Genomic DNA, 23728 nt, shown 5'->3' with positions numbered 1-23728 from the left:
ATTATGAATTAAGCTGCTCTAAACAGCCTTGTGTAGGTTTTTGTATGGACATAAGTTGTCAACCAGCCATGTCCAACCTGCGGCCCGTGGGCCACATGCAGCCCAGGATGGCTGTGAACGTGGCCTCACACAAAATCGTAAATTTACTTGAAACAGTATGAGGTTTCCCGTGATTACATGTCGCAATGTATCTAATGTGTGGCGCAGGACAGCTCTTCTTCTTCCAATGTGGCACAGGGATGCCGAAAGGTTGGACACCCCTGTTCCAGTTCCTTTAGATGAATACCAAGTAGTGCCGTTGCTGGATCGTGTGGTAAGGATTACTTTTGTAAGAAACCGCTAAGCAGTTTTTCAAAGTGGCCACGCCATTTTGTATCCCCACCAGCAACAAATGAAAATTCTTGTTGCTCCACATCCTCGCCAGCATTTGCTGCTATCAGTGTTCTGGATTTTGACCATTCTCGTAGGTATGTGGTGGTATCTCATTTTAATTTGCATTTCCCTGGTGACGTATCTTTTCAGGTGCTTGTTTGCCACGTATGTATCTTCTATGGCAGGGGGTCTGTTAATGCCTTTGGCCCATTTTAGAATCAGGCTTATGTTCCTGATTGTCGAGTTTTAAGAGTTCTTTTTGTATTTTCTACAGCAGTCCTTTATCAGATGCATCTTTTACAAGTGTTTTCTCTCCCAGTCTGTGGCTTGTCTTTTTATTTTCCTGATAGTATCTTTTGCAGAGCAGAGTTTTAATTTTAATGAAGCCCACCTTATCAATGGTTTCTTTCATGGACTGGGCCTTTTGTGTTACATTTAAAAAGTCATTGCCAAATCCAAAGTCATGTAGATTTTCTCCTCCATTATCTTTTAGGAATTGCATGGTTTTGCATTTTATATTTAGTCTGTGATCCAGTTTGAGGTAACTTTTGTGAAAAGTGCGAGATCTGTGTCTCAATTCTTTTTCTTTTCTTTTTCTTTCTTTCTTTCTTTCTTTTTCTTTTTTTTTTTGCATATGTATGTCCAGTTGTTGCTGTGGCATTTGCTGAAAAAACTGTCTTGGCTCCATTTCATTTCCTTTGTCAAAGATGAGTTCATTATACTTATGTGGGCCTATCTTTGGGCTCTGTATGTTGTTCCACTGAGCTATTTGTCTATTATTTCACCAATATCACACTGTCTTGGTTTTTGTAGCTTCGTAGTAAGTCTTGAAGTCCACAGTGTCAGTCTTTCAGCTTTGTTTTTCTCCTTCAATACTGTGTTGGCAATTCTGGGGTTTTTCTTCTCCATAAAACTGTAGAATCAGTTTGTCGATATCCACAAAATAACTTGCTGGCATTACATTAACTCTATAGATCAAGGTGAGAAGAATTGGCATTTTGACAATACTGAGTCTTCTTTTCCATGAACATGGAGTGTCTTTCCAGACTCTGCGGATTTTTAGAAATCTATTCGCCATCATTTTTGGACTGCTTATTATGTGCCACTCATTGTGCTAAGTGCTTACGTGTTCGATCTTAATTAATCCTTACAGCAACCTGTAAAGAGTCATGTCTTCATTTCACAGAAGGAAGCTTCATTTCCCAAGAGCACACAGCTAGGAAGTGCTAGAGCTAGGATCTGAACCCAGCTCTGCATCCAGAATTAGGGTCTGCCTCATTTGTTTTTGGAAATTTACAGGGCATGTACTTCTATGCAGTTGTATGCCTGGAGCGACAGCCACATTCCATCTCTGTATCGCTCTTGAGTGCCTACATCATGACCTGCAACTGTCTGGATTATCAGATTTGGTTTTTGTAATTTATACCCTCCAGCTCCCAAAGATCTTGGTATTCATTCCTGACCGGTATCCAGACCAGAAGGCAGAGAGCAAATTGTCTTTTGGCTGATTCATTCTTGCAACTCAGCGTGACTGGATTAGCTGGTAATTGTCTTAGCAGCCAAATGAATGCAATCTGCGGTTATTTTATTTGGGGCACTTATTTCAGAGATGCTAGCCCTGTTCAACGGAATGACATTCTCAAAGCCAGGATGGTAATGCTGCTGATGATTGATAAATTAAACTTCCAGCTGGCAGATGTGTTACAGATTAGAACCGAGGGCCGAGACTGATTTTTGGAGGCCTGCTGTTAAACTGCTTCTGTCTAGGATGCTAATGAGATTCTGAATCTTTCTACCTGGTCAACATTAGTAATTTGGACGAATGGGGAAGGGGCGGCAAGGGGCTGCCTACTTCAGTCATTTGATGATCTTATGGAGATTTCTAGCTCATCCAGATTTCAATATTAGAGATTCACTCCTTTGGCCAAATAAATGTTGGTAATATGTAAAGTGAATCCATAATGATAATGAACCTGGAGCCCTGTCACACATTAGGTGAATGAGTTGAGTTCTTTCTGGAAAAGTGTGATGGAGCAATTGGGGGTTGGTGGACTTGGGAAAATTCTGAGGAAGGAGATGGAAACCCCAACATGTCAAACTTCATAGGCAAGCTGCAGGAATGCTGTCTGCTGGGTGGAAAGTATAGACTCCCCTGCCATTTAATGGGGGGTTATTTGTAAATGTATGTGGATATCCTTGCTTGTCACAAAACTGGGGGGTGCCACTGGCATTTAGTGAGCACACGCCAGAGATGCTAAACACTTTACGATGCACAGGACTGACCCGAATAGCAAGAACTATTCCATAAAAAATGCCTACAATGCCACCATGGATAACACTAGAGGATGCCAAATAAGGTTGGTAAGTTGGCCCCTTGCAGAGCCGTGATTACCGAAGCTGGCTGTACCCCGATGAAAATCAGAGGGAGGGAGAGCCCAGGAATTAGAATTTTTACAACAACTTGCAGGGCAGTTCTGATAGGCAGCCTGCTTGTCTGCTCTCTAGCCATGGCTTAGGGCAACCTGGTGGACTACTCTTTGTCTTCTGGTTAAAAAAGAAAAAGGCCAGTGTTTGTTGTAGGGACTTCAGGATGCAATTATCACAGATCGCCCTGACAAGTGGCCCTACCAGGGTCTAAGTTCAGGAGCACTGCAAACATTTCCTATTGAAGTTCAACCCACACAGAAAACTGCACAGGTAGTAAGTGTGGAGCTCAATGAAAATGTACAAAATACACAAAATTAACAAAGCAAACACACTTGTATAATTATCGCCTAGATCGAGAAGTTTCCAGAAGGCCCTCTCTAGCCCCAAGGGTGACGACTACTTTGATGTCAAACAGCATAGATTCGTTTTATCTACTTTGAACTCTATATAACAGGAATGATATACTATGTTCTCTTGTATGTTTAATTTCTTTGGTTCAAAATCATGTTTGTGAGATTCATCCATGTACTTGTACGCAGCTGCAGAGGGCTCCATGTGTGAGCGTTACACAGTGTATTGATCTCTGCTATTGAAAGACATTTGGAAGGTCCCAATTTTTGGCTAGGACAAATATGCTGCTTACACATTCTAAGGTATGTCTTTTAGTGGACATATGTCTTCCTTTCTCCTAGATCTATTCCCAAGTGTGCCAGTGCTGGGTCATAGGGTATTCAAATATCCAGCGATGGTAGAAATGGCCAGTTTTCCAAAGCAGTTATACCAAATTACACTCCATCCAAGAGACTAGGAGAGTTGGAAGTGGTTTCAGATCCATGTCAGTGACCCAGGCAAGTTTTTAAACCTCTCTCAGCCTCAGTGTTTTCATTTGCGTAATAGGACTTCCGTGAAGACTCAGTAGAAGCTTTACTGTGGAAGTCACTCTTTTCTGAAAAGCTCCGAGGTCTGTTAGAAGTCTCTGCAGGTAGTGCTCATGCACAGATACTCAGCCATCTTCCCGGGAAAGTCCATCACAGCAAATTGTATGTCAGTTCAACTTTGCATGGTGAAGCCTTCTCATGTGACTGGCTGTTTGCATCCATTCACATGGGATTACTTTTTGTCTCATAGTAATTGCCATGTATCTTTGAGATAGGAAGCAACATCTAATACAAAACTCATTAATATTTGTTGAGACTTGTACACACCCCATCTCCTTACAACTCTGATCGCTCTTGGTTTCATCATTTTGTTTCTACCTTGACAAGTTAGAAAATCTTGGAGGTGTTGTAGGCAACCTCTAAAGGCTTACCCACAGGCACAGAATGGAGAATAAAGATATATAATCTTTTCCAGAATGTTCCAAATGAACCTAAATACTGATAGGGGAGGGTATTAACTGGGACTCAACTGGCTAAGACTTGAAAAAATATTTGTCTTCTTCATCCTCTTCCCTTCCCCTCTCTCCCACCCCTGCCATCCAGTCTGCACATTGCTTTGTGAAAAATTCAGGGGTTTCCTGGCAAATCTACTTTGGAGGATAGGTCAGTGATATCTTATGAACCCTGTGACATACAAATTTCGTGCCCAGGGCTATTCCTACAGAGATGCAGCTTAGAGGCACCAGAAGGCAGGGATGTTTAAGAGCCCCAACTGGAAACAACTCAAATGTCCACCAACAGGATAATGGATGGTCAAATTGTAGCCTACCTTCCATGGAATACTATATAGCCATGAAAATGAATCACTTGCAACTGCATGTGACAACAAATGAATCTTCAAGACATCATGTTGAGCCAAAGAAGCCAGTCCTCACACAATACATACTATGTGATTCCATTTAGAGAGAACCCCAAAAAGATGCAAAATAGAACTGCATTGTTTAGGAATACACAATGAATTGGTGCAAGCATAAAGAAAAGATAGGTTGCTAATACCCTAAAGTCAGGATGGTGCTCACTGCTGGGGGCGGCGGTGTGTGTTTATGGGGAGCTGGCAATGGTCCGTGTCTAGCCCTGGACTTGAGTGTTAGTTTTATGAGTGTTCGTTTCACAGCATTTTCTTAAACTGTACATTTGTGCTTTAGCCATTTTTCTGTGCTCACACATGGAGCCCTCTGCAGCTGCGTACAAGCATTTTTCTGTTTATTCAGTTTCACAATATAAAAAGGGGAGCGGGAAACAAATTGCAGTGGCTCTGGAGAGAAGCAAACACCCTGCGAAGTGTGCCACCCAGAGGCGCCCGCCCGCCCGCCAGCCAGCCCGGCCCTGGCCAGTGCTCTGCTCCTGGCAGTTACGATCTGCCCCCGCTGTGGTCTTTTCAAAGATGGGGTGAAGCATTTTAAAAAATATTTTTCACTTTTCAATAGCAGTTCATATACAATATTAGATTATTTTCAGGTGTGATGATACATTTATATAACTTATATATAAATGTGATAGTGATGAGACATTTATATAACTTACAAAGTGATCCCCAGATAAATCTAGGTCCCATCTGACACCATACATAGTTATTACAATATTATTCACTGTATTCCCTGCGCTGTACCTCACGTCCCCACGAGTATTTGTATATGCCAATTTGTACTTCTTAATCTCTTACCCTTTTACCCAGCCCCCTGCAACTCCCCTCCCATCTGGCGTATCTATGAGTTTGTTTCTGTTTTGTTTTTATTCCACATACAAGTAAAATCATATGGTATTTGTCTTTCTCGGCCTGACTTTTTCCACTTAGCATAACACCCTTTAAGTCATGTGTATCTTTTATTCCAGCTTGTGGGCCTGTGTGATATAAAACTTTGACAGAAGTACCCCCAAACCATTCTTCCAGTTTCCAAATTTTGTCTTTTGCTAAATAGACCACACTTGTGTAGAGATGGACTAATTGCACCTCTAGACACCAAACCCCTTCTTTTTCTATCTTTAAAGTTGTTTCCCCCTTTCCTCCCTCCTTCCGCTCGCAAGATGCCGGGTGCGTCCGGTTGTCTGCAACCGAAGTGGACGGAACCCGTTGGAAAACAAGGTTTCCTCCCCAGGGAGGAGGAATCTGTCGTCCCAACTTCCCCGCAGCCTCCCGACCATCCTGCTCTCCCCCACAAACTCCGCGGAGCCAGGTCCCCTCGCGCCTCCGCAATTGGTCGCGGGCCATCATGTGTCGACACTCTGGGTGGGTCCTTCTCGCGTTCAACTCATTAATCGCTCCTCTTTGGAGCCTGGCTGCCCAGTGGTTCAGACCTTTGCGCCCATTTCTCCCCTTCCCTTCCTCTTCACCCACCCCTTCGCAGCGGTCTTATTTTAGCAAAACCAGGAGAAGGAGGAGGAGGCTTTTGGGGTGGGGGGGAAGGGAACGCCAGGCATTGCAGCATCCGGGAGCAGCTATTGAGTGGCTAAGCGACGGCGCATACCTCTCTCCCTTTTTTTTATCTCTGTTGGGAATTTTCAGGATTTCATTGCTGCAATTTAACCCCAGGATGAGGCACGGTTGAGCGAAGCGCTGCGCGCACATACACGCACACCCAGCAGAAGAGGCAGCCGCTGGTGATTCAGGAAGGAAAAAAAATCACCCGGACCCCGCGGCCTCAAGACTCCTTAGGAGCCTCCCCGGAGCTTCCCCTCTCCTCCCCTCCTCTCCTTCCCCGTTAATAGTCTTCACTTTGATTTTATTTTTGGGCTACGGATCTTTCAGCATTTTTAAGGTCTAGGAACTCAAGCAAAACAAAAAGGGCGATTTTTAATTTGGGGAGCTGTCCTCCTCCCAGCAAAGACCTGGTTTTTATTTTTTTCTAATAAAATTTTTAAAATGGGCCGAGCGCACTCCTTTTGCAAGATGCCAGCCTGACCCGTACCTCGGAGGAATTTGAAGCTTCCACTGCGTCCCGGGGGGGCGTCCTTTGCAAACCGCTTGCGTCTTAAAGGGGGTGTGCGTTGGTTTTTTTTTTTTAAAGTGCCTTTTTTTTTTTCCCTTTCTCTCTCGCTCTCTTTTTTTTCCGGAGTGGGTGGCCTGGGGATTGCCTGGATTCCTTCCTCGGTTATTTTTTGCCTCGCTTCCCTCTCCCCTCCCCCTCCCGGCCCCCGCGCCCCGCCCCCGCCCCTCCTTCTCCGGGGTCAGCCAGGAAGATGTCCCGAGCTGCTATCCCCGGCTGGGGCCGGCCAGCCGCCTGGTGAGCCCCCGACCCGAGGCGCCGCGCCGCCGCCCGATGGGCTGGGCCGGGCAGCGTCTCCGCAGTCGCAGCCCCGGCCGCCGTCTTCGCAGCCCCGGCAGCAGCAGCAGCGGCATCGGCGGCCGCCGCGTCTTCCGCATCGTTCGCCGCAGCGTAACCCGGAGCCCTTTGCTCTTTGCAGAATGGCCCGCTTCGGAGACGAGATGCCGGCCCGCTACGGGGGAGGAGGCTCCGGGGCAGCCGCCGGGGTGGTCGTGGGCGCCGGAGGCGGGCGAGGAGCCGGGGGCAGCCGGCAGGGCGGGCAGCCCGGGGCGCAAAGGATGTACAAGCAGTCAATGGCGCAGAGAGCGCGGACCATGGCCCTCTACAACCCCATCCCCGTCCGACAGAACTGCCTCACGGTCAACCGGTCTCTGTTCCTCTTCAGCGAGGACAACGTGGTGAGAAAATACGCCAAAAAGATCACCGAATGGCCATATCCTTTGCCCGAAGCCCGGCGGCAGCTGCGCCTCCCCCTCCTCCCTGGCTTCCCCTCTCCCAGGCTGGGAGGGAGACCCGGGGGTTGATGGGAGGTGGGGGGGTCTTCCAGGGGCTGGGAGAGGGGGCACCGGGGAGGAGTGTGCAGAATCTCTCCACCCCGAGCTGGGTTGAGCTACCGTGGAGGCTTGGGGTGGGGGGACCGGGGGAGTGGATTCCTCCTAAGGACCTGTTCCAGACGAGGGCTAGGCCCTGGGGTCGTGCAGGGGCCTTGGGGAGGCCTTTTGAGACAGTTCCCGAGGGGTCAGAGTTCTCCCGAATGCGCTGGGACCGGGACCGGGGCTGCGGCCTGGGTGCCCTGGCCGGGGCAGGGGAACCACGGGGGCCTCGGTTGGGCTTCCTTAGCCTCTCCTCACCGGAATTCGTGGTTCCACCAGAGCCAGAACCCAACTCTAGTTCTCTGGCCCCTCCCCAAGGTGGGAGCTGCACTCTTAGGGCACGTAGGGGTTCCCAGGGCCAGGAGTGAGGGGGAGAACATGAAGCCTTCACACGGAGGGGCCGGCACCGGCCTGAGTGGGCCACCGGCTGGACAGGTTGGGGGGCACTTATTCTCCTCATGTCTGCAGGTCCGTTTTCCTCCCACCTTGTGGGGTATAGAAGACATCCCAGTGGCCCCATCTGGGGCCCTGACCTGGAAGACCCAGGATGGGCTCTTTCAGTAGGAAAGATGGGCAGGAAAAACGAGCTGTTGGGTCCTTCCTAGAGGGCCGTGTCAGGCCTCGGGTTGGATTCCGCTTCTCCCACCGTTGGGAGCCGCGCGGGCACACCAGGAGAATCAGCACCCATGTGGACATCTCGGGCAGGTAAACTCCTTTTTTTCTAAAAAAAAAATAAAAAAAAAAATCAAAGATCCAGAGGAAGGTGAAGACCACATTTTCCTCTATTCAGATGCTACAAAATGCAGATACCCCCTGTGTTTCTTTAAATCCGTGACTGCTTGAAATAAACCTTGAGGAGGGCTTAACATCTGTTGAGATGTAGGCAGGCAAGGGTGGGTAATTAGCCGGGCTTTCTAGCAGTTATCTAAGCATGACCCAGATTCCAAGCAAGGGGACGCACCCTGCCCCCCAGGCTGACCGGCCACCGTGCCCAAATGTGCCGCTTCCCGGCAAGGTTCCAACTGGCTGCTCTCGGTGTAAAAACAGGGCTGCATGGGTCCCCGGGGCTCAGCGGTGAGCCCCCACCCATTTTGTCTATGGTTTTGACTGTTAAATACTCAACAGGGCCGGGCCCTGGGTGGTCCTGGAGTTGGTTATTTGAGGAGCGTGGTGGTGGGCGGATTCACTTTTAATGGGGCTGAGGATTGAGCCAGACTTTTGGTTTTTGGGTGCTTAAATTATCACAGAGGGCGCTGAGGTTTTGGAGGGTGTGAACAGTCTACTTTGAGGGTGGTGAAAATTAAGAGGTTCAGCCGGGGCCCTTCCAGAGGGGTGCACCCCTAAGCACGATGGGTGCCCAAAGCTGGAGCCAGGGCTCTGCCTGCTAAGTTCCAACCTCTCCGAGGTCTTGTGATCACTCTGCCTGCCCCCCTCCCTGGAGGGCCACTGGGAGCTTGGAGGATGGCAAGATGTCACTGTGGGTACTGCCTTGCTAACAGGGGGTGTCCAGGAAGAGTTCACTGGGCTGACAGGTTTCCAAGTCGAAAATGGCTTTAGATCGCCTTCTGGATCGTGGATTTGGCATCTTCTACGAGGAAAGGCAGGAGGTGGGAGTCCTAATGTGTCCTTAGCTCACCCCAGTCCAGCCTGCATCCTGCAGACAGGGCTGTTGGGGAGGCAGGGGATTGCTCAGGGGAGGGGTACAGGTGAACTGGGAGTGTCGGTGAGTACTGAGAATTCCTTTGGCTTTCATGCTCTTGATAGCTTTGTGATGAGTTTGTGCATTTTGCTCTCCGCAGTTTTTGTTCTCTCTTTGGCCGGAGGCAGCAAACACATCGTACAGCCCCACTCTGGAAGGGAAAGCTCTCCATCCCTCAATCTGTCACGGAGCAGGTCACCCAGGACTGAGCTTTCTCTGGGGAGGCTGAGAGGGGTGGGGACAGAGAACTGGGGGGCTGGATAAGGGAATTCAGGCCAGTACCAGGCGGTGGAAATGCTGCCGAGTTGGTGTACCAGGACAGAATCCAAGTACCTATGCCATTTAAAAAGCGTGTTTAAGTACTTTTTATGAACTTTTAGAATAAAGTCTGATATGTGTATAAGAGAGTACACATGCTCAGTCCCCTTAACAAGTGTTCACAAAGTGAACACACGCGTGCAGCTGGCTCCCGGGAGGAGGAAAAGGCCGTGACCATCCCCCCCAGCGCTGCCATCATGCCCTCTCCCATTCACTTCCCTACAAGCGGAGCTGCCAACCTGACATCCAACCCCCGTAGACTCTTGTTGCCTCTTTTCGAACAGCCTGTAAATGGAGTCATAGTCTGTATTATTTTGTATTTGGCTTCTTTCGCTCCACAAGATTCATCCAAGTTGCTGCCAGTCGTTCTAGGTTGTTCCTTCACATTGCTCTGTGGTATCTGATTGTGTGACTCAAACACAGGTACTTATTCTCTCTGCTGAGGGCCACTGGGGTAGTTTCCAGAGGGTGCTGTTGGGAACATCGTTGTACATGCCTTTCGTTGAACTTTTACTTTGCATTTCTTTTGGGTCCGTACCTAGGAGTGGAATTGGCCCTGTCATTCTTTCACACGTGTGTAGCAGGACATGTTTTTGGAAACAGCATGAACTAAGGATTGCAGCTGAATTTGGAACGCAGCTTCCTCCCTGTCTTTGGAAGATGCGTGAGTGCAAGTGCCATGAACTTGGCCGTATGCTCGTCGGGCCTCAGTGTGACTTGCAGAGGCCACTTCCAGCGTGGCGCGCCGGGGAGGGTGCAGCCTTGCTCTCCCCATGCTCACGGGCACTTTGCCGCCGTGATTCCTTACTCTTCGGCAACACTCCCCCTCCCCCCGCCCACAGCAGCACAAACTTGAAGCCAGCAATGAGAATTAAAGTTCTCATTAATTTTATTTTTCTCTTCCTAAATAGGAAAGCCAAAATGGAAGTCTCGGATGTTCAGATTTACACGGCTGCCTTTTTCTCTTAGAGTAGGCTGGGCAGCAAGCCATCTTGACCACACACCTTGGTTTCGTGTTTTTGTTGATTGGAAGCCTGATTTAAAGATGGCTGTGACGGGCTCTGACGACAGCCTCTGAAGAGCTCAGATCTGTCGGCTCAATAAGGCGCATCTGTCAGTCTTCCTGGAGCCCCCACTTAATGCCACTCGCTCCTTCTGATGTGCCACCAAGTGCCACTGTGAATGTCATCTTCCCCCAGTCCTGCTGATGCCAGCAGATCTCCCACGGCGCAGGGTGTTGGCATTTGGGCGATTGCAGGTGCCGCGGACCCCGGTCTGTGTGTTATCACGCTCGGTCTCCTGAATCGCGTGCGGGAGTCCCATCACGTCGGGTAACTGTGGGCTTCGGCCGCCTGGCATTCCCCCAGTTGTTTTCTTTTTAAATGAAAGGCTCTTTAAAAACAACTTTCCTGCCTGAGGAACAGAGGAAGCTCTGGGAGAAGTTGGAGCCTGTTATCGGACTCCTGGCCCATCCTGAAAAGTAGAATGTGCTAGAGAGCAGGACAGTATGACCCATAGATCCTTCTATGAGATCAGCGTGGCTGGTATTTTCAGAAGAGCAGAATTCTGGGAAGTAAGAATTAGTGTGGCTTTTTCCATTTTTTTTTTCTTTTTTTTACAAGGTGCCGTCCCTTCTCTGAAAAACCTTAAACTGGCTGTACTTTATAGTCTTAACGTACAATCTGAATTTATCTCACCTCGTGTGCGTTTCGGTGTGTTTCCTTGTGGAAACGTTAGCCATGCTTGATAATGGGGTACTTGTTCCAGCCCCCCTCTGGGTATGTTACATGTACACTGCTGTGCTTCTCAAACTTTCATGGGCACGAGGATTATCTTGTTAAAGTAATGATCCTTGTCCAGCAGGTTTGGGGCGAGGCCTGGGATTCTGCTTTTCCAACACCCTTCTAAGGATCGCCCATGGGGCTAGTCTGTGGGTTATACCTCCAGACAGGTCACATCATAGATGCATCCTATTACCCTTTTTTTCTTTTTCTTAAAAAGTGGGTTTATTGATTGCCCATGTTAGGTAGCTCAGTTAGTTAGAGCGTCAGCCCGATATGCCAAGTTTTGAATTTGATCTCTGGTCAGGACATATACAAGAAGCAACCAATGAATATGTGGGACAACAAACCGATGTTTCCCTCTCCCTTCCTCTGTCTTTCAATTTTTAAAAATTTGGTTTACTGAGGTAAACTTTGCTTATAGCAAATGCACTCCTTTTAATGTACATTTCTGAGTTTTGACAAATGCACTCAGTCATGTAGCCACCACCAAAATCAAAGTAGGGAACAGTTCTGTCCGCCCAGGTTACCCCCCAAAGCCCCTTTGAGCCAGCTCCTCACTGCCCAAGTCCCTTGCTGGCACTATCTGTTCTCCATCTTTATAGGTTTGCTTTTTCCCAGAAGCTTATATAAATAGAATCCCACAGTGTAGCCTTTGAGTCTGGCTTCTTTCACAGAGCCTTTGCAGTCCATTCATGTTGTTGTGGTGCCGGTAGTTGGTTCTTTTTCAGTGCTGCGTAGTATTCCATGGGACGGGTGGACCAGAATCTGTTCATCCATTTCTCAGTTGAGGAACACTTGAGATGCCTCCTGGTTGGGTGATTGTGAATAAAGCCACTATGAACACTGGCAGATGGGTTTCAAAGGGAGCATTGGGAACCTACATTCCCCTTCTCTTGGGTAAACAAATACCCAGGGGCAGGATTGCTGGGTTGTGCGGTAAATTTATGTTTAACTTTGTAAGAGACCGTCAGACTGTTTTTCCAAAGTGGCTGTGCCATTTTAACATTCTCACCCTTGTTATTCTTCTAAAAGCATCAAACTCTAAATGCCAAGGCACATGTGGCCTCAAGGGTATAGGATAAAGGATTGTGGGTAAATAGAAAGTGGTGGAAATGGGAGCATTAAGGCCGTTCAGAGAAAAAGGGGGAGTGAGGATGTTGTTCGGAGCCAAGCATGAGCAGCGGTTTGAAATGCGGGGCGAGAGGGGAGTCTCTGGCGTGGGCACGTGGGTTCCGTTGCCGGGCAGTAGAGAGTGCGGCCCTGAGACCCAGGCCCGCTCATCGCTGCGGCCCCACCGTATCTGGCAGCATCTCGCTCCCTTCCTCTCTTTCTAAAATCAATTGTTAAAAATCGGGTTTATTGAGGTAAACTTTGCTTACAGCAAATGCACCCCTTTTAGCGTACATTTCTGTGAGTTTTGACAAATGCACGCAGTCCCGTAGCCACCACTAAAATCAAGGCAGGAGACAGTTCTGTCCCCCCAAGTTACCCCCCAATGCCCCTTTGAGCCTGACCTCACTGCCCAAGCCCCATAATCCCATAAATGTTGGTCCAGAGAGTGGGGAAAAGGACCCTTCTGCATCGTTTGCCAAATCATAGAGAGCTGATTCAACCTTGCCAGCTCTAGTGGAGGGTTTTGGTGGGTTTTAGTTATGTGGCGGGGGGGCCGGGGCAGTTGTGCATGGGGTGACCAGACCAGGGCAGGTCTATTGAATTTTAGTGCTTGAGAAGTTAGGGAGCTGTGGCCCCTTGCCAGCAAAGTCCTTCTTCAGGGCCTGGTGGGGGGACGACTGTGGGGTGCTTGTGGCTTATGTACCCCCTGTGACCCCCCCCAGTAGCAAGCACATATATGCACTCCCTCGATGACGGGAGGTACCACTGGGAACGTGGGCTCAGTGCGGAGATGGTCAGGGCCCCAAATGCTCTGTCGTTAGGACATTTGTGAGAACGCTAACTCAGCTTCTTAGAAAGGAGCTGGGATAGACGGCAGAGAGCAGGGGAGAGAGCGCTCCGGGCTCTGGGTCAGCCAGGCCCAGGTTGGAATAACTCAGTTTCCTCATGTGCATCATGAGGATACTGCTTCTGAGAGCATCTCCCTCAGATGGCTCTTGGTGAGCTTAAATGGGGTCATGTGTGGTAAATACTCAGCACTGTGCCCAGCATGGAGAAAGCCCCCAAGGTACATGAGCCATATTACCGGAGAGCACTTTTTCTTCTGTCCTTATTAGGAAAGTTGGCTTTTTGGGAAATGAGGCCCTCAGAGCAAAGGGCCCCTGTAACTGGCCAATTTGGATTTACTAATCCAAGTGTGGCACTCTTTAAAGCAACCCTTAGGTATTTTGCTTTCCTGTTCTCTCCTGAGATTTTGGGGGGGGGAGGGAGGATAAATCGTTTGGGCCCTTTTGACCCATTTTTCAATTCCCTTCGGTCTAAGACAAAATCGTAGTCTTCCCCTCCTTTGATTCCTCCCTCTGTGGGTGACAAGGTGAGGGACTTTTAAAGTATACACTTAAATTCCCCCCTCTTCCCCCACAAACCCATCTCCTTTTGAGCTTGTCAAGAGTCCAGCCCAGGATGGAGACCACAGGCCTAGGCACCTGCTGTGGCCCCCCCAGGCGACCAGTGAGCGTTAACAGCAGAACCCTGCTCATCTTTGGGGTTAGCATATGTCACCCCTCACACCTCCAATTTCTCTCTTCCTTCTCTTCTGGAAGAATAGAGAAGGCAAGTGACATTCCAGGAGAGGAAGTCAGCAACGGGGTTTCAGAAACACCCGAGCATGAGTTCTTGTCTGGGTGATCAGATGTCCCAGTTTGCCCAGGACTGTCCTGGTTTTAGCATCTCAAGAAACCCAGCAGTTCTAGGCAAACTGGGATGTTGGTCACCCTAGTTGTGAGCTCTTAACACCGAAGGGGAGGGGAGCAAGAGATGCTTCCATGGTCTAGAAAAGGAAAACATAGGTAGCTTTTTCCCTCTGAAAAGCCAAGACTTTTGATCAGAATGAATTCTGCTTTTGGAAGCCACCCATCTAAGGCAGCTAATACAAAAACGGTCTCTGCTCTGAAGCAAATTTCCTGAGTTGAGTCCAGATCATATTTTGTCGTCTCTCTTGGGTTAGACATGGCTTTATTTTCTGTTCAGACTGGGAACATCCTTGAGGCTTCCTTGAAGGGGCTCGCTCAGTGCTCAGGTTGGACCTGGAATTCAGAATTAGCAGCCGTTCCCCCCGACTAACCCTACTCAAGGGGCAATGAAGGAAACTGAACTTGGTCACCCACCTGCCAGTAAATAATATTCACACAGTTAAGTTCTATTTTCATTTTAGTCCTGTGTTATATATATATATAATATTTAGCAATTTTAAAGTAGTTTTATATAAGCAGAATTTGCAAGAGGGTTAAGCCTGATCTCAAGAATAAACTTACAGATTTGTCTGCAATGAGACACATTGGCGCTGACCTGAAATTTGCTCTAGGGTGAGAGTTACATGGTTCCTGATCTCCCGGAACCTGCCTTATTCTTTTATCTCATTGACCTTTGTTACTTTCTTTATTAACAATGGGACTGGGGAGTAGGGGACCTTCACGTGCTGCTGTGAAACGTTTGTGGCACATTGCGGAGTCCATGCAAGTATGTGACTCTGGGCAGTGGCAGGAGTGGAGGCTGAAAAGAGGAGAAGTGGCAGGGAGAGGAGGGCTGATGACCGGAGGCACAGCGCACGGGGCTTGGAGACTGGTGGCTCAGCGGCAGACCTCAGCTCCAGTTCACGGTAGTGGAGCCGCGGTCTCTGCTCATCTATAAAAGGGGCATAGTCCAATGTCCAGGGAATTGTGGGAAGGTTAAAAGATACTGTGCAGAAAGTATGGGGCATGTATAACCACCATAAAAAGCAGCAGGACAGAGGGATGTTAGACTTCATGATGGCAAAGGTCGTTGTGGTCACCACTCTGGCCCTGTGCTTGGCACCTACGGGGCTGAATACATAATTGTGGGGTGTTTTCATGCACATCAGTTTTATAGCCCATTGCTTTAATTCTCTTCTGGGTTTACAGCGCACCCTCAGTATTATCTCTCTTTTTGCTTATTTTTTCTTATTTTAATAGAGTATGGAAATACTGGTGGACCAGCTGTCTAAGTTAAGAATTAGAATGGTGGTCCTCAGAGTCAGCGTCACCTGCTCTAAGGCAAACTTGTCACACTTGAGCGTGCCTCAGTGTCACCTGGAGGGCTTTTTAAAAAAAATATTGATTGATTTTAGAGAGCAAGAGGAAGGGGTTGAGAGAGAGAGAGAGAGAGAAACAAACATTGATTTGTTGTTCTACTTTCTGATGCATTTATTGGTTGATTCTTATATGTGCTCTGACCAGGGATTGAACCTGCAACTTTGGCGTACAGGGATGACACTCTAACCAATTGAGCTGCCTGGCCAGGGCTCATCTGGAGGGCTTTTAAACACAGGTTGCTGGTACTCAGCTCCTGAGTTTCTGATTCAGCAGATTTGGGATGGAGCCTGAGAATTTGCATTTCTAGCAAGTTCCCAGGTAGCTCTGATGCATCTGGTCTGGGGAGCACATGTTTGAGAAACCCTGGACTAGAACATGACCAATAACTTCTGCCTGTAATTTTCGACCTGCCTTTTCTTCATCCTCTTCCCCCACGGCACTCCCCCAAAGGTATTCGCTCTCTCTTAAATTATGTGGGTCTTATTTTCTCCCTCCCTCCCCTTCCTTCCTTCCCTCCCTCCTTGTTTTATACATGTGCCTTAATATGAATTTAACTGGCTTGACTTCTGAGCTTGTTAGCCTTCTCAAATATGTACTTGCTTTTTCCACTCAACAGTACGTTTCTAAGTTTCATCTCTCTTGTTGAGTGTAGCTGTAGGCCATTTATTTTTCTTTGTATAGTATTGCATTTTTTTATAATACCACAATTTATCCATTTTCCTGGGTGGTGGACGTTTGGGATGTATCCAAATTTAATTTGTTTTATTTTTTGCTATTATGAACAGTGCTGCTGTGATGAATAAATAATTTTTGAGTGAATGAAGTCAAGGTGTTAATTTTAGCTTGTGTACTTGGGAATCTAGCTTGAATAAATAATTTTTGAATGAATGAAGTCAAGGTGTTAATTTTAGTCTGTGTACTTGGGAATCTAGCTTCAGTTAGAATCAGCTGAGATTCATCAGCATTTATGGAAACGCCAGCCATCTGACAGGCACTGGCGAAGGCATTTCAAATTCCACTCATCATCCTCTCTAAGGGTCAGCCAGACAACTCCCGTTCTTGCTTGTTTTCTGAAAGTCAACCTGTGGTTTAGACCTCTTGGTTTGTAGAGAAGCTGCATGGCCGAGTTGAGACCGTGGACTTTGGAGCAGGGTGACTGGGGTTCAAATCCCAGCTCTTCTGGTCACTAGCTCTGTGACCTTGGGCAAATCACTTAAGTGTTGTGTCATTTCCTAGTCTGTCTTGTGGGGATTCTAATAGCACGTACCTTGAAAGGTTAAAAGAGTTAATACATGTTATTCTTAAAATAGTGCCTGGAACTTAGCACTGTATGTGTTTATAGATGGATGGGTGGGGAGTCGGGAGGAAGGAGAGAAGATGGATGCATGGATAGGATGGATGGATGGATGGATAGATGGATGGATGGATGGATAGAAGGAGGGAAGAATGGATGGATGAGTGGACTTATTATGGTGGCCATATTTGGGCCTCTTTGACCCAATGCTTGGCATAGTAATAGTATATGGCACATAGTAGATGCTACAGAGTATTAGTTATTATTATTATTCTACCTTTTCTTGCCAAGGTTCTCAACTTGTTTGACCTCTGTTTTTCTTTGGTATGTATCTTGTTAACCCATTCTCCTAGATGATTAACTCAACCCCATTGCTCCAAGGGGAAATCAATCACAGGGTCCTGTTGATTGTCGATAGTAGAATTTTATGATTCCAAGGCCCAGGCAGGATTTTCCCCATCTCTCAGCAATCCTTTCCTATGTTCCTAATCATCTTCCTCTCCCATTCTCTACGCCCTCACTGACAGACTCTCTCCAATGCTAGATTCCCTCCGATCTCTCCGAAGCGCCGCCTTCCCCTAACTATACTGTACTCTCTGGCCTTGCTCTAAGAGCATCATTGTTGAAGAAATTGATTACTTCAAACCAGTGAGAATAGGCCAGCTTCCATGAGGGTCTTCCAGGGACTCGGAGCATGTGGGTGTTGCACAAATTGGAATAGGCAAAAATATTTATGGCCATGAATTATTTTTGGAAGAGTTGTTAGAATGCAAAATTTTAACACTTTGGCCTATTCCTAATCACAGTGCAGTCTTCTAAGTTATGGATCATGGATAGATGTTTATGAAAGAGAGTGGTATCACATGATATTGGTGTTGGTTGAGTGGATGGATGGATCTGTGGATGGTTAGACAGACAGATGGATGATAGGTGGGCAGATGACTGGGTAGAAGAGAGAAAGGAATGAAGGGAGGGAGGGAGCGAGGAAGTGAGGGAAGATGGATGATGTTGAACAGATGGGTGATTGGATGGGTAGGTGGATGGATTATAGGTGGGTGGATAAAGAGATTGGTGGATGACTGGGTGGGTGGGTGGACACATGGATGGATGGTGAAAGGGAAGAAAAAGGAAGGAAGGGAGGGAGGAATGAAAGAAAGAAAAGAGAAACATGGGTGATGTAAGAAAGAAAGGTTGGATGGATGGATGGATGGATATATGAGTGGAAGTAGATGAGCAGATGACTGGATTGAAGGATGAAAAATGGAGGGATGGGAGAATGGGTGGATGTTGGGTGTGAGAATGTATTGGAAGGGAGGGTGTCCATGTTGGGTCTCTCTAATATTTGGTGTTCTTATTGGTTTGAGAATGACTGAGTTCCTCCACTTACTACCATAGTAGGACCTTTCCTAGTGCCAGGTGAATCTTGCATGCGTTTGGTGAAAATAAGGTCATATGCTTACATCTTACCTCTCTACTTAGAAAGCTCCTGAGGGTAGGAGGCAATAATTTACCTTCCTCACATGCCCAGCTGTTCCTGCACTATACTGTTTGTCAGTTGAGTAATGATGAGAAAAATAATGTTGTTGACAAAGATTATTAAATTTCTGGAAACACCTGGTTTTGTTTATTTTAACATGAGTGTGAAGGTAGAATTTCTTGGGTTTTGCTCCAAGATGAATAGTGGTGGGCTAGAAAGATAGGCACCTCTCTTCTGAGTAAGTTGGGTATGTGCCCCAGATTCTTACCCACTGGCCAGAGATTACCGATCAGATGTACCGGGGACCTTCATGGCCCCACTTTATCTGGTCCTTTTTTTGTCTTTGATTTCATCTCTTCCATTCTCTTCCCTTTCTACTCTGCCTCAGCCCCACTGGTGCTTTTTGCAGTTGGCTGTACCCTCTGCCTACATCATAGTTCCCCTGGTCTCCCCGTAGCCGACTCCTTCTCTTCATTTAGGTCTCAGCCCAAAAGTTGCCTCTTCCAGGAAGCCTGTTCTATTCATTTATTGAACACCTAAAGTGCAATGAAGAATATTAAATGTAGGTACACTCTCCTATCCAGAGAGAATCTCTGGAGACATTTTAATATATTTTATTCCATACCTTTTTATGGATATAAGCTTTTTTTGAAAAGATTTTATTTATTTTTAGAGAAAGGGGAAGGGAGGGAGAAAGACAGAGAAAGAAACATTGATAAGCAAGAGAAAACATCAATCGGTTGCCTCTCACACACCCCCAACCAGGGACCTGGCCCACAACCCAAGCATGTGCCTTGACTGGGAATTGAACCAGCACCCTTTCAGTTTGCGAGATGATGCCCAACCCACTGAACCATACCAGTCAGGGCAGATATAAACTTTCTTGAACACATTTCTATGCCAGTAAATATCCTTGGTAGCATCAAGGCTATCATATATAATTGCACAGGCTGTACACTACAAAAGGGTATCACATTTCATGTCATGGGCATCATAGAACTATACATTTATTATTTAAATATCCCAGTTGTAGATGCTTAAGTAACTTGTTCTAGAAAAATGATATTATGACCATTTTTGACAGATGGATAACAACTTGGAAAAAAGGGCATCTTATTGAAATTCACATAGTGGTCTGGTACAGGTTGGCAGCAACCCCGGAAAAGACTGTTGTTAGTATCTGATGATACTGTACCTCATGGTTGTATCATACTTCACGTAACAAGCTCCAGTTGTTTTGCTTACAAGTAACAGTGCGTGGAACATCTTTGTACGTGCACCTCTGTCCGAGGGTCCGATTATCCTCAGAATAAAATTCTGGTCTAGAGATGGGACTCAAGTCTTGAAACTGTTGCCACCACTTTCCTGGAATCTGTAAGAGAGTTTTTGAGACGAGGCGACTCAAAATTCAGGAAGCTGAGGAGGAGGGGCAGAGAAAGAACAGTGGATTAGTTTGCAGTTCTTCCTGGGCTGCATGGAGAGCAGTGCTTTTGAACTGGGAGTGATTTTGCCCCACGGAGGACTTTTGGCAATGTCTGGAGACATTTTTGGTTGTCACGAATGTGGAGGGAGAGGTGATGCTGTCATGTAGTAGGTAGAAGCCAAGGATGCTACTGAGTGTCCTAAAAGTGCACAGGACAGCCCCCCTTCCACCCCAGTAAAGAATTATCCAGCCTGACAAGATGTCAGTAGTGCCAAGATGGAGAAATCCTGATGTAAAAGATGCCATGGATTTCTTGGAGGGGAGTGGGTGGATTTAGGGTTTTTGGGTGACTTAAATTTAATTTACAGTTTCTCTTCTTTGCTGGCTGTTGAAGCCAGCTTTCTGTGAACTTTAGATCCTACACGATCAGCAACAGCGTTGCTACCAACTGATTCGTTGATGTAAATATAGACAAGTATATAGAAGGAAATCTCACCCGGAGTTGGAAAAGGTTGGCATGAAAGCTGCTGTGGCCTCCGTTTCTCCTTTCTTCTCCTTCTGGTGCCCAGTTTTAAAATCGTGACTCACTTTCTCTGGATTCCTGGCATGGCAAATGCAGCTGGTATAGATTGTGGTTTTCTGCTCCCTTGGTCCCCATGCCGGGGCTGGCCTTGGACACGTACCGGATGCAGGCCCATGGGGCACGTGAGCTTAGAAATGTGACGGGGGAGTGCATTCATTCATTTATGATGCATTCATTCATTCATTCATTCATCAGTGTTTATTGAGCACCTACTAGGTGCCAGAAGGGGTGCAGGGAGATGAGGGCAAGAAGGTGACAAAGGTAGATTTTGTGCAGAGCATTTTTGACCACGGTGAGGACTTTTTCTCCAAAGGAATTCCCATATTTTTCCCTAGCACACCTATATGTTTTGTTTTCCGTAGCAAAAATACGGTCATTTTGGGTGCTGCTTTTCCACCAATACGAGAGCCACGCTGCTGTGACGCTGCTCCAGCCAGTGATGATGTCTTTGCACACATCTATGACTATTTCCTTAGGACAGAGTCCCGGAAATGGCATAGCTGGGTCTTGTGTCAGGCTTAGGATCATGAAGCATAGTAAGTCTGTGCCCTCCAAGGTCCCTTTTCCCTGATTATGGGGCCCAAGGGGGTGCCCTTGATTTAATGCCCTGAAGATGATGAGCCTTTTCCAGATCCGTGTGGACTGTCTGCATCTCCTTCCTGATTTCCTGGTCACATCCTTTGCTCAGTTTTCTCCAGGGACATTCTGCACAGATGTCTTTGGTGGCGGGCAAGGGTGGTTGCACCAGGTTCTGTAGACACTGAGGTTCTGTGGCTCTGTGTTGGGTTTCAAGCAGTCTAGCGTAGTGGTGAAGAGGGAGGGCTGTAGAGGCAGGCTCCCTGGGTTCAAATCCCCACTCTGCTTATTTCCAACGACACCATCTTGGCAACTAACTCACCTTGTTGGGCCTCCGCTTCTTCATCTTTAAAATGGGTATAACATTGGTGTCTGTTCCATGGGGTTGTTTTAAGGCGCAATCAGTACTCCAAACAGTGCCTGGCAACCAGTGTATGCTGAATAAGAGTATCGCGCCCGCCCCATTCTTGTTACAGGCCAGGCATTAGCTTCCTCTCTCCTCAGTGCAATAGTGTGTGTGTTTCTGTGTGCCTCTCCTAGTGCTGAAGACCCCTTCATTTCAGGGAGTCATAGCTCTGACGTGATTTCACGTGAGCTCTCCCAGCCTGAGTGCCGACCAGGGCTCTTCTCACTGACCAAACTGGATTCCCCGTGCCCCCAACCTTGATGGAAAGCAGCTGGCCCATTTTCCACACTCACGATGGGTGGCCCTCCCTCGGTCCTGTGCTTGTTCACATCCAGGGTTTCACTGGAGCTCCAGGAAGCGTGGAAACTGACTTCTCTGAGTGAGGGCTTATGAGCCCCAGACTTTCTGAGAACCTCTCTGTCCGACTCAGTCTTTATACCAGGCCCACGAGCTCCGTGGGTTTATTTTTGCTCCCATGTCACAGATGTGCAATGGAGCCTCTGAGAGCTAAAGTCGCTGGCCAACATCCCACATCGGAAAGGGGGAACCTCATGGGACAGGTGACAGCACAGCAGGGACAAAAACCCAGAGCTTGGAGTGACAATGGGCGAGAGACGGCACAGGGAGCACAGGTGCATGTGGAGATACTGCGGGTCTGGTTCCAGACCACCCCCGTAAGGCATTATCGCGATAAAGTGAGCCCTGAGTTTTTTTGGTTTCCCGGTGAGCATAAAAGTTATGTTTGCACAACACCGTATTCTATTGTATTAAGTGTGCAATAACATTGTATCTAAAAACAATGTATATATCTAATTAAAAATACTGCTAAAAAAATGCTAACTCTCGTCTGAGCCTTCAGTGAGTTGTAATGTGTATGCTGGTGGAGAATCTTGCCTCGCTGTTGATGAAAATGGAGTATCTGTGAAGTGAGATAAAGTAAAGCCTGTAGCCAAGGGGCAGAGTTGGAGGTCAGCCAGGAGTAGGTCCCTCAGTGGTGTGACCTCTGGGAAGTTCCCTTCAGGGATCCTCAGTTTCTCCACCTGTGCAATGGGCAGAATAGCACTTTCCTCTCAGGGATGTTGTAAGGATGAAATTGATGGTGCATGTAAAATGCCGCTTGGCATGTAGCAGGTGCTCACCACGTGGTGGAAGCACTGTTTCCTCCTTGGTAGGGGCCCTGGGACACAGAAAGACCCACACAGATGCAAACGCATGCTTTGGCGTGGCTGCCGTTCTAGCTGGAGAGACAAACCGAGGGCCAGATGACGGGTACAGTTTATGCGGTGTGAGGGCGACAGCGCAGAAGTAAAGCGGGGCGATGCGGCGGAGGGTGCTGGCGCCGAGGGGCTGAGCCAGGCGACCTGAGGGGACATGCGCTCTGGGTTCAGTGGGCTGGAGCCAGCCGCTCTGGGGAGCAGTGAAGGGGAGGGGCAGGTGCGGTGAGACCAGGGGTCTGTTTCCTACGTGATGGTTCTGCCAAGGAGTGGAGGGGGTTGGCTGGGAAGACCCAAGGTGGGGCCGGTGAAGGGACCCGTGAGGGGCCTGAGCAGGTGGGCGGTGCTGGGAAAGGAGGAAGGGAGAAGGAGCCGAATGATTTTCTAATTCCTTCCTTTCTCCCTAAGGTGTTTTTCATCTTTTGTCCCAGGTCTTGGGTCACTTAAAGATACAGAGCCGTGACTGGTGTGGCTCAGTGGATTGAGTGCCAGCCTGTGAACCAAAGGGTCACAGGTTCGATTCTCATTGTAGGGCACATGCCTGGGTTGCAGGCCAGGTCCCCAGCAGGCAGTGTGCGTGGTGCAACCATACATTGATGTTTCCCTCCCTTTCTTCCCCTCTCTAAAAATAATTTAAAAAATAAATCTCTTTTTTTTTTAAGATGCTGACAAAGGACCAAATTCTGGGTTATTTTTAAGGCTCTAGATTATTTATCAAAGTTCTAGGATATTTTTCTAACCGGTTGGATATCTCATTTCTTTCTTTCCTCAGAGCTTGTCTAGACCTGCACTGCCCAATAAGGTAACCACTAGCAACATGTGACTATTTCAATTTTAAAATTAATTAAAATTAAATAAAACAAACAAATCAGTTCCTCAGCCACACCAGTCACGTTTTAGGTGCTTGGTTGCTGCGTGTGGCTAGTGGGCACTGTACTGGACTGTGCAGATCTAGAATATTCCATCATTACTGGAAGTTCTAGGCAATTCTAGCATCAGCACCTCCTGGGAGCTTGTTGGAGGTGCAGCCTCACCCCCACCATGCTGGGTCCCAACCAGCCTCTCAGCATGATCCCCTTGTTGATTTTGGCTTCAGTGGAAGTCACTTGGAAGCCTGAAAAATGCGGATGACCCAGGC

At 47.6% G+C, this 23728-nt stretch overlaps 1 protein-coding gene across 4 annotated transcripts in view; it reads left to right on the top strand.

The window, feature by feature from the left end:
• Positions 1 to 7140: 7140 nt before the first annotated feature.
• The window catches only part of CACNA1A (calcium voltage-gated channel subunit alpha1 A), a 204933-nt gene continuing 188345 nt past the window's right edge, over positions 7141 to 23728 (top strand). For all 4 annotated transcript variants that reach the window (XM_054563540.1, XM_054563537.1, XM_054563538.1 and 1 more), the window contains exon 1: positions 7141 to 7433. In XM_054563540.1, coding sequence (XP_054419515.1) covers positions 7141 to 7433 — 293 coding nt within the window. The remainder of the gene's footprint in view (positions 7434 to 23728) is intronic.

The sequence above is a fragment of the Pteronotus mesoamericanus genome, unplaced genomic scaffold, assembly GCF_021234165.1.
Source record: "Pteronotus mesoamericanus isolate MK-2021 breed Mesoamerican mustached bat unplaced genomic scaffold, CSHL_Meso_final scaffold_827, whole genome shotgun sequence".
In the NCBI taxonomy this organism is placed as follows: Eukaryota; Metazoa; Chordata; class Mammalia; order Chiroptera; family Mormoopidae; genus Pteronotus; species Pteronotus mesoamericanus.
This window is presented reverse-complemented; position numbering and strand designations above follow the sequence as displayed.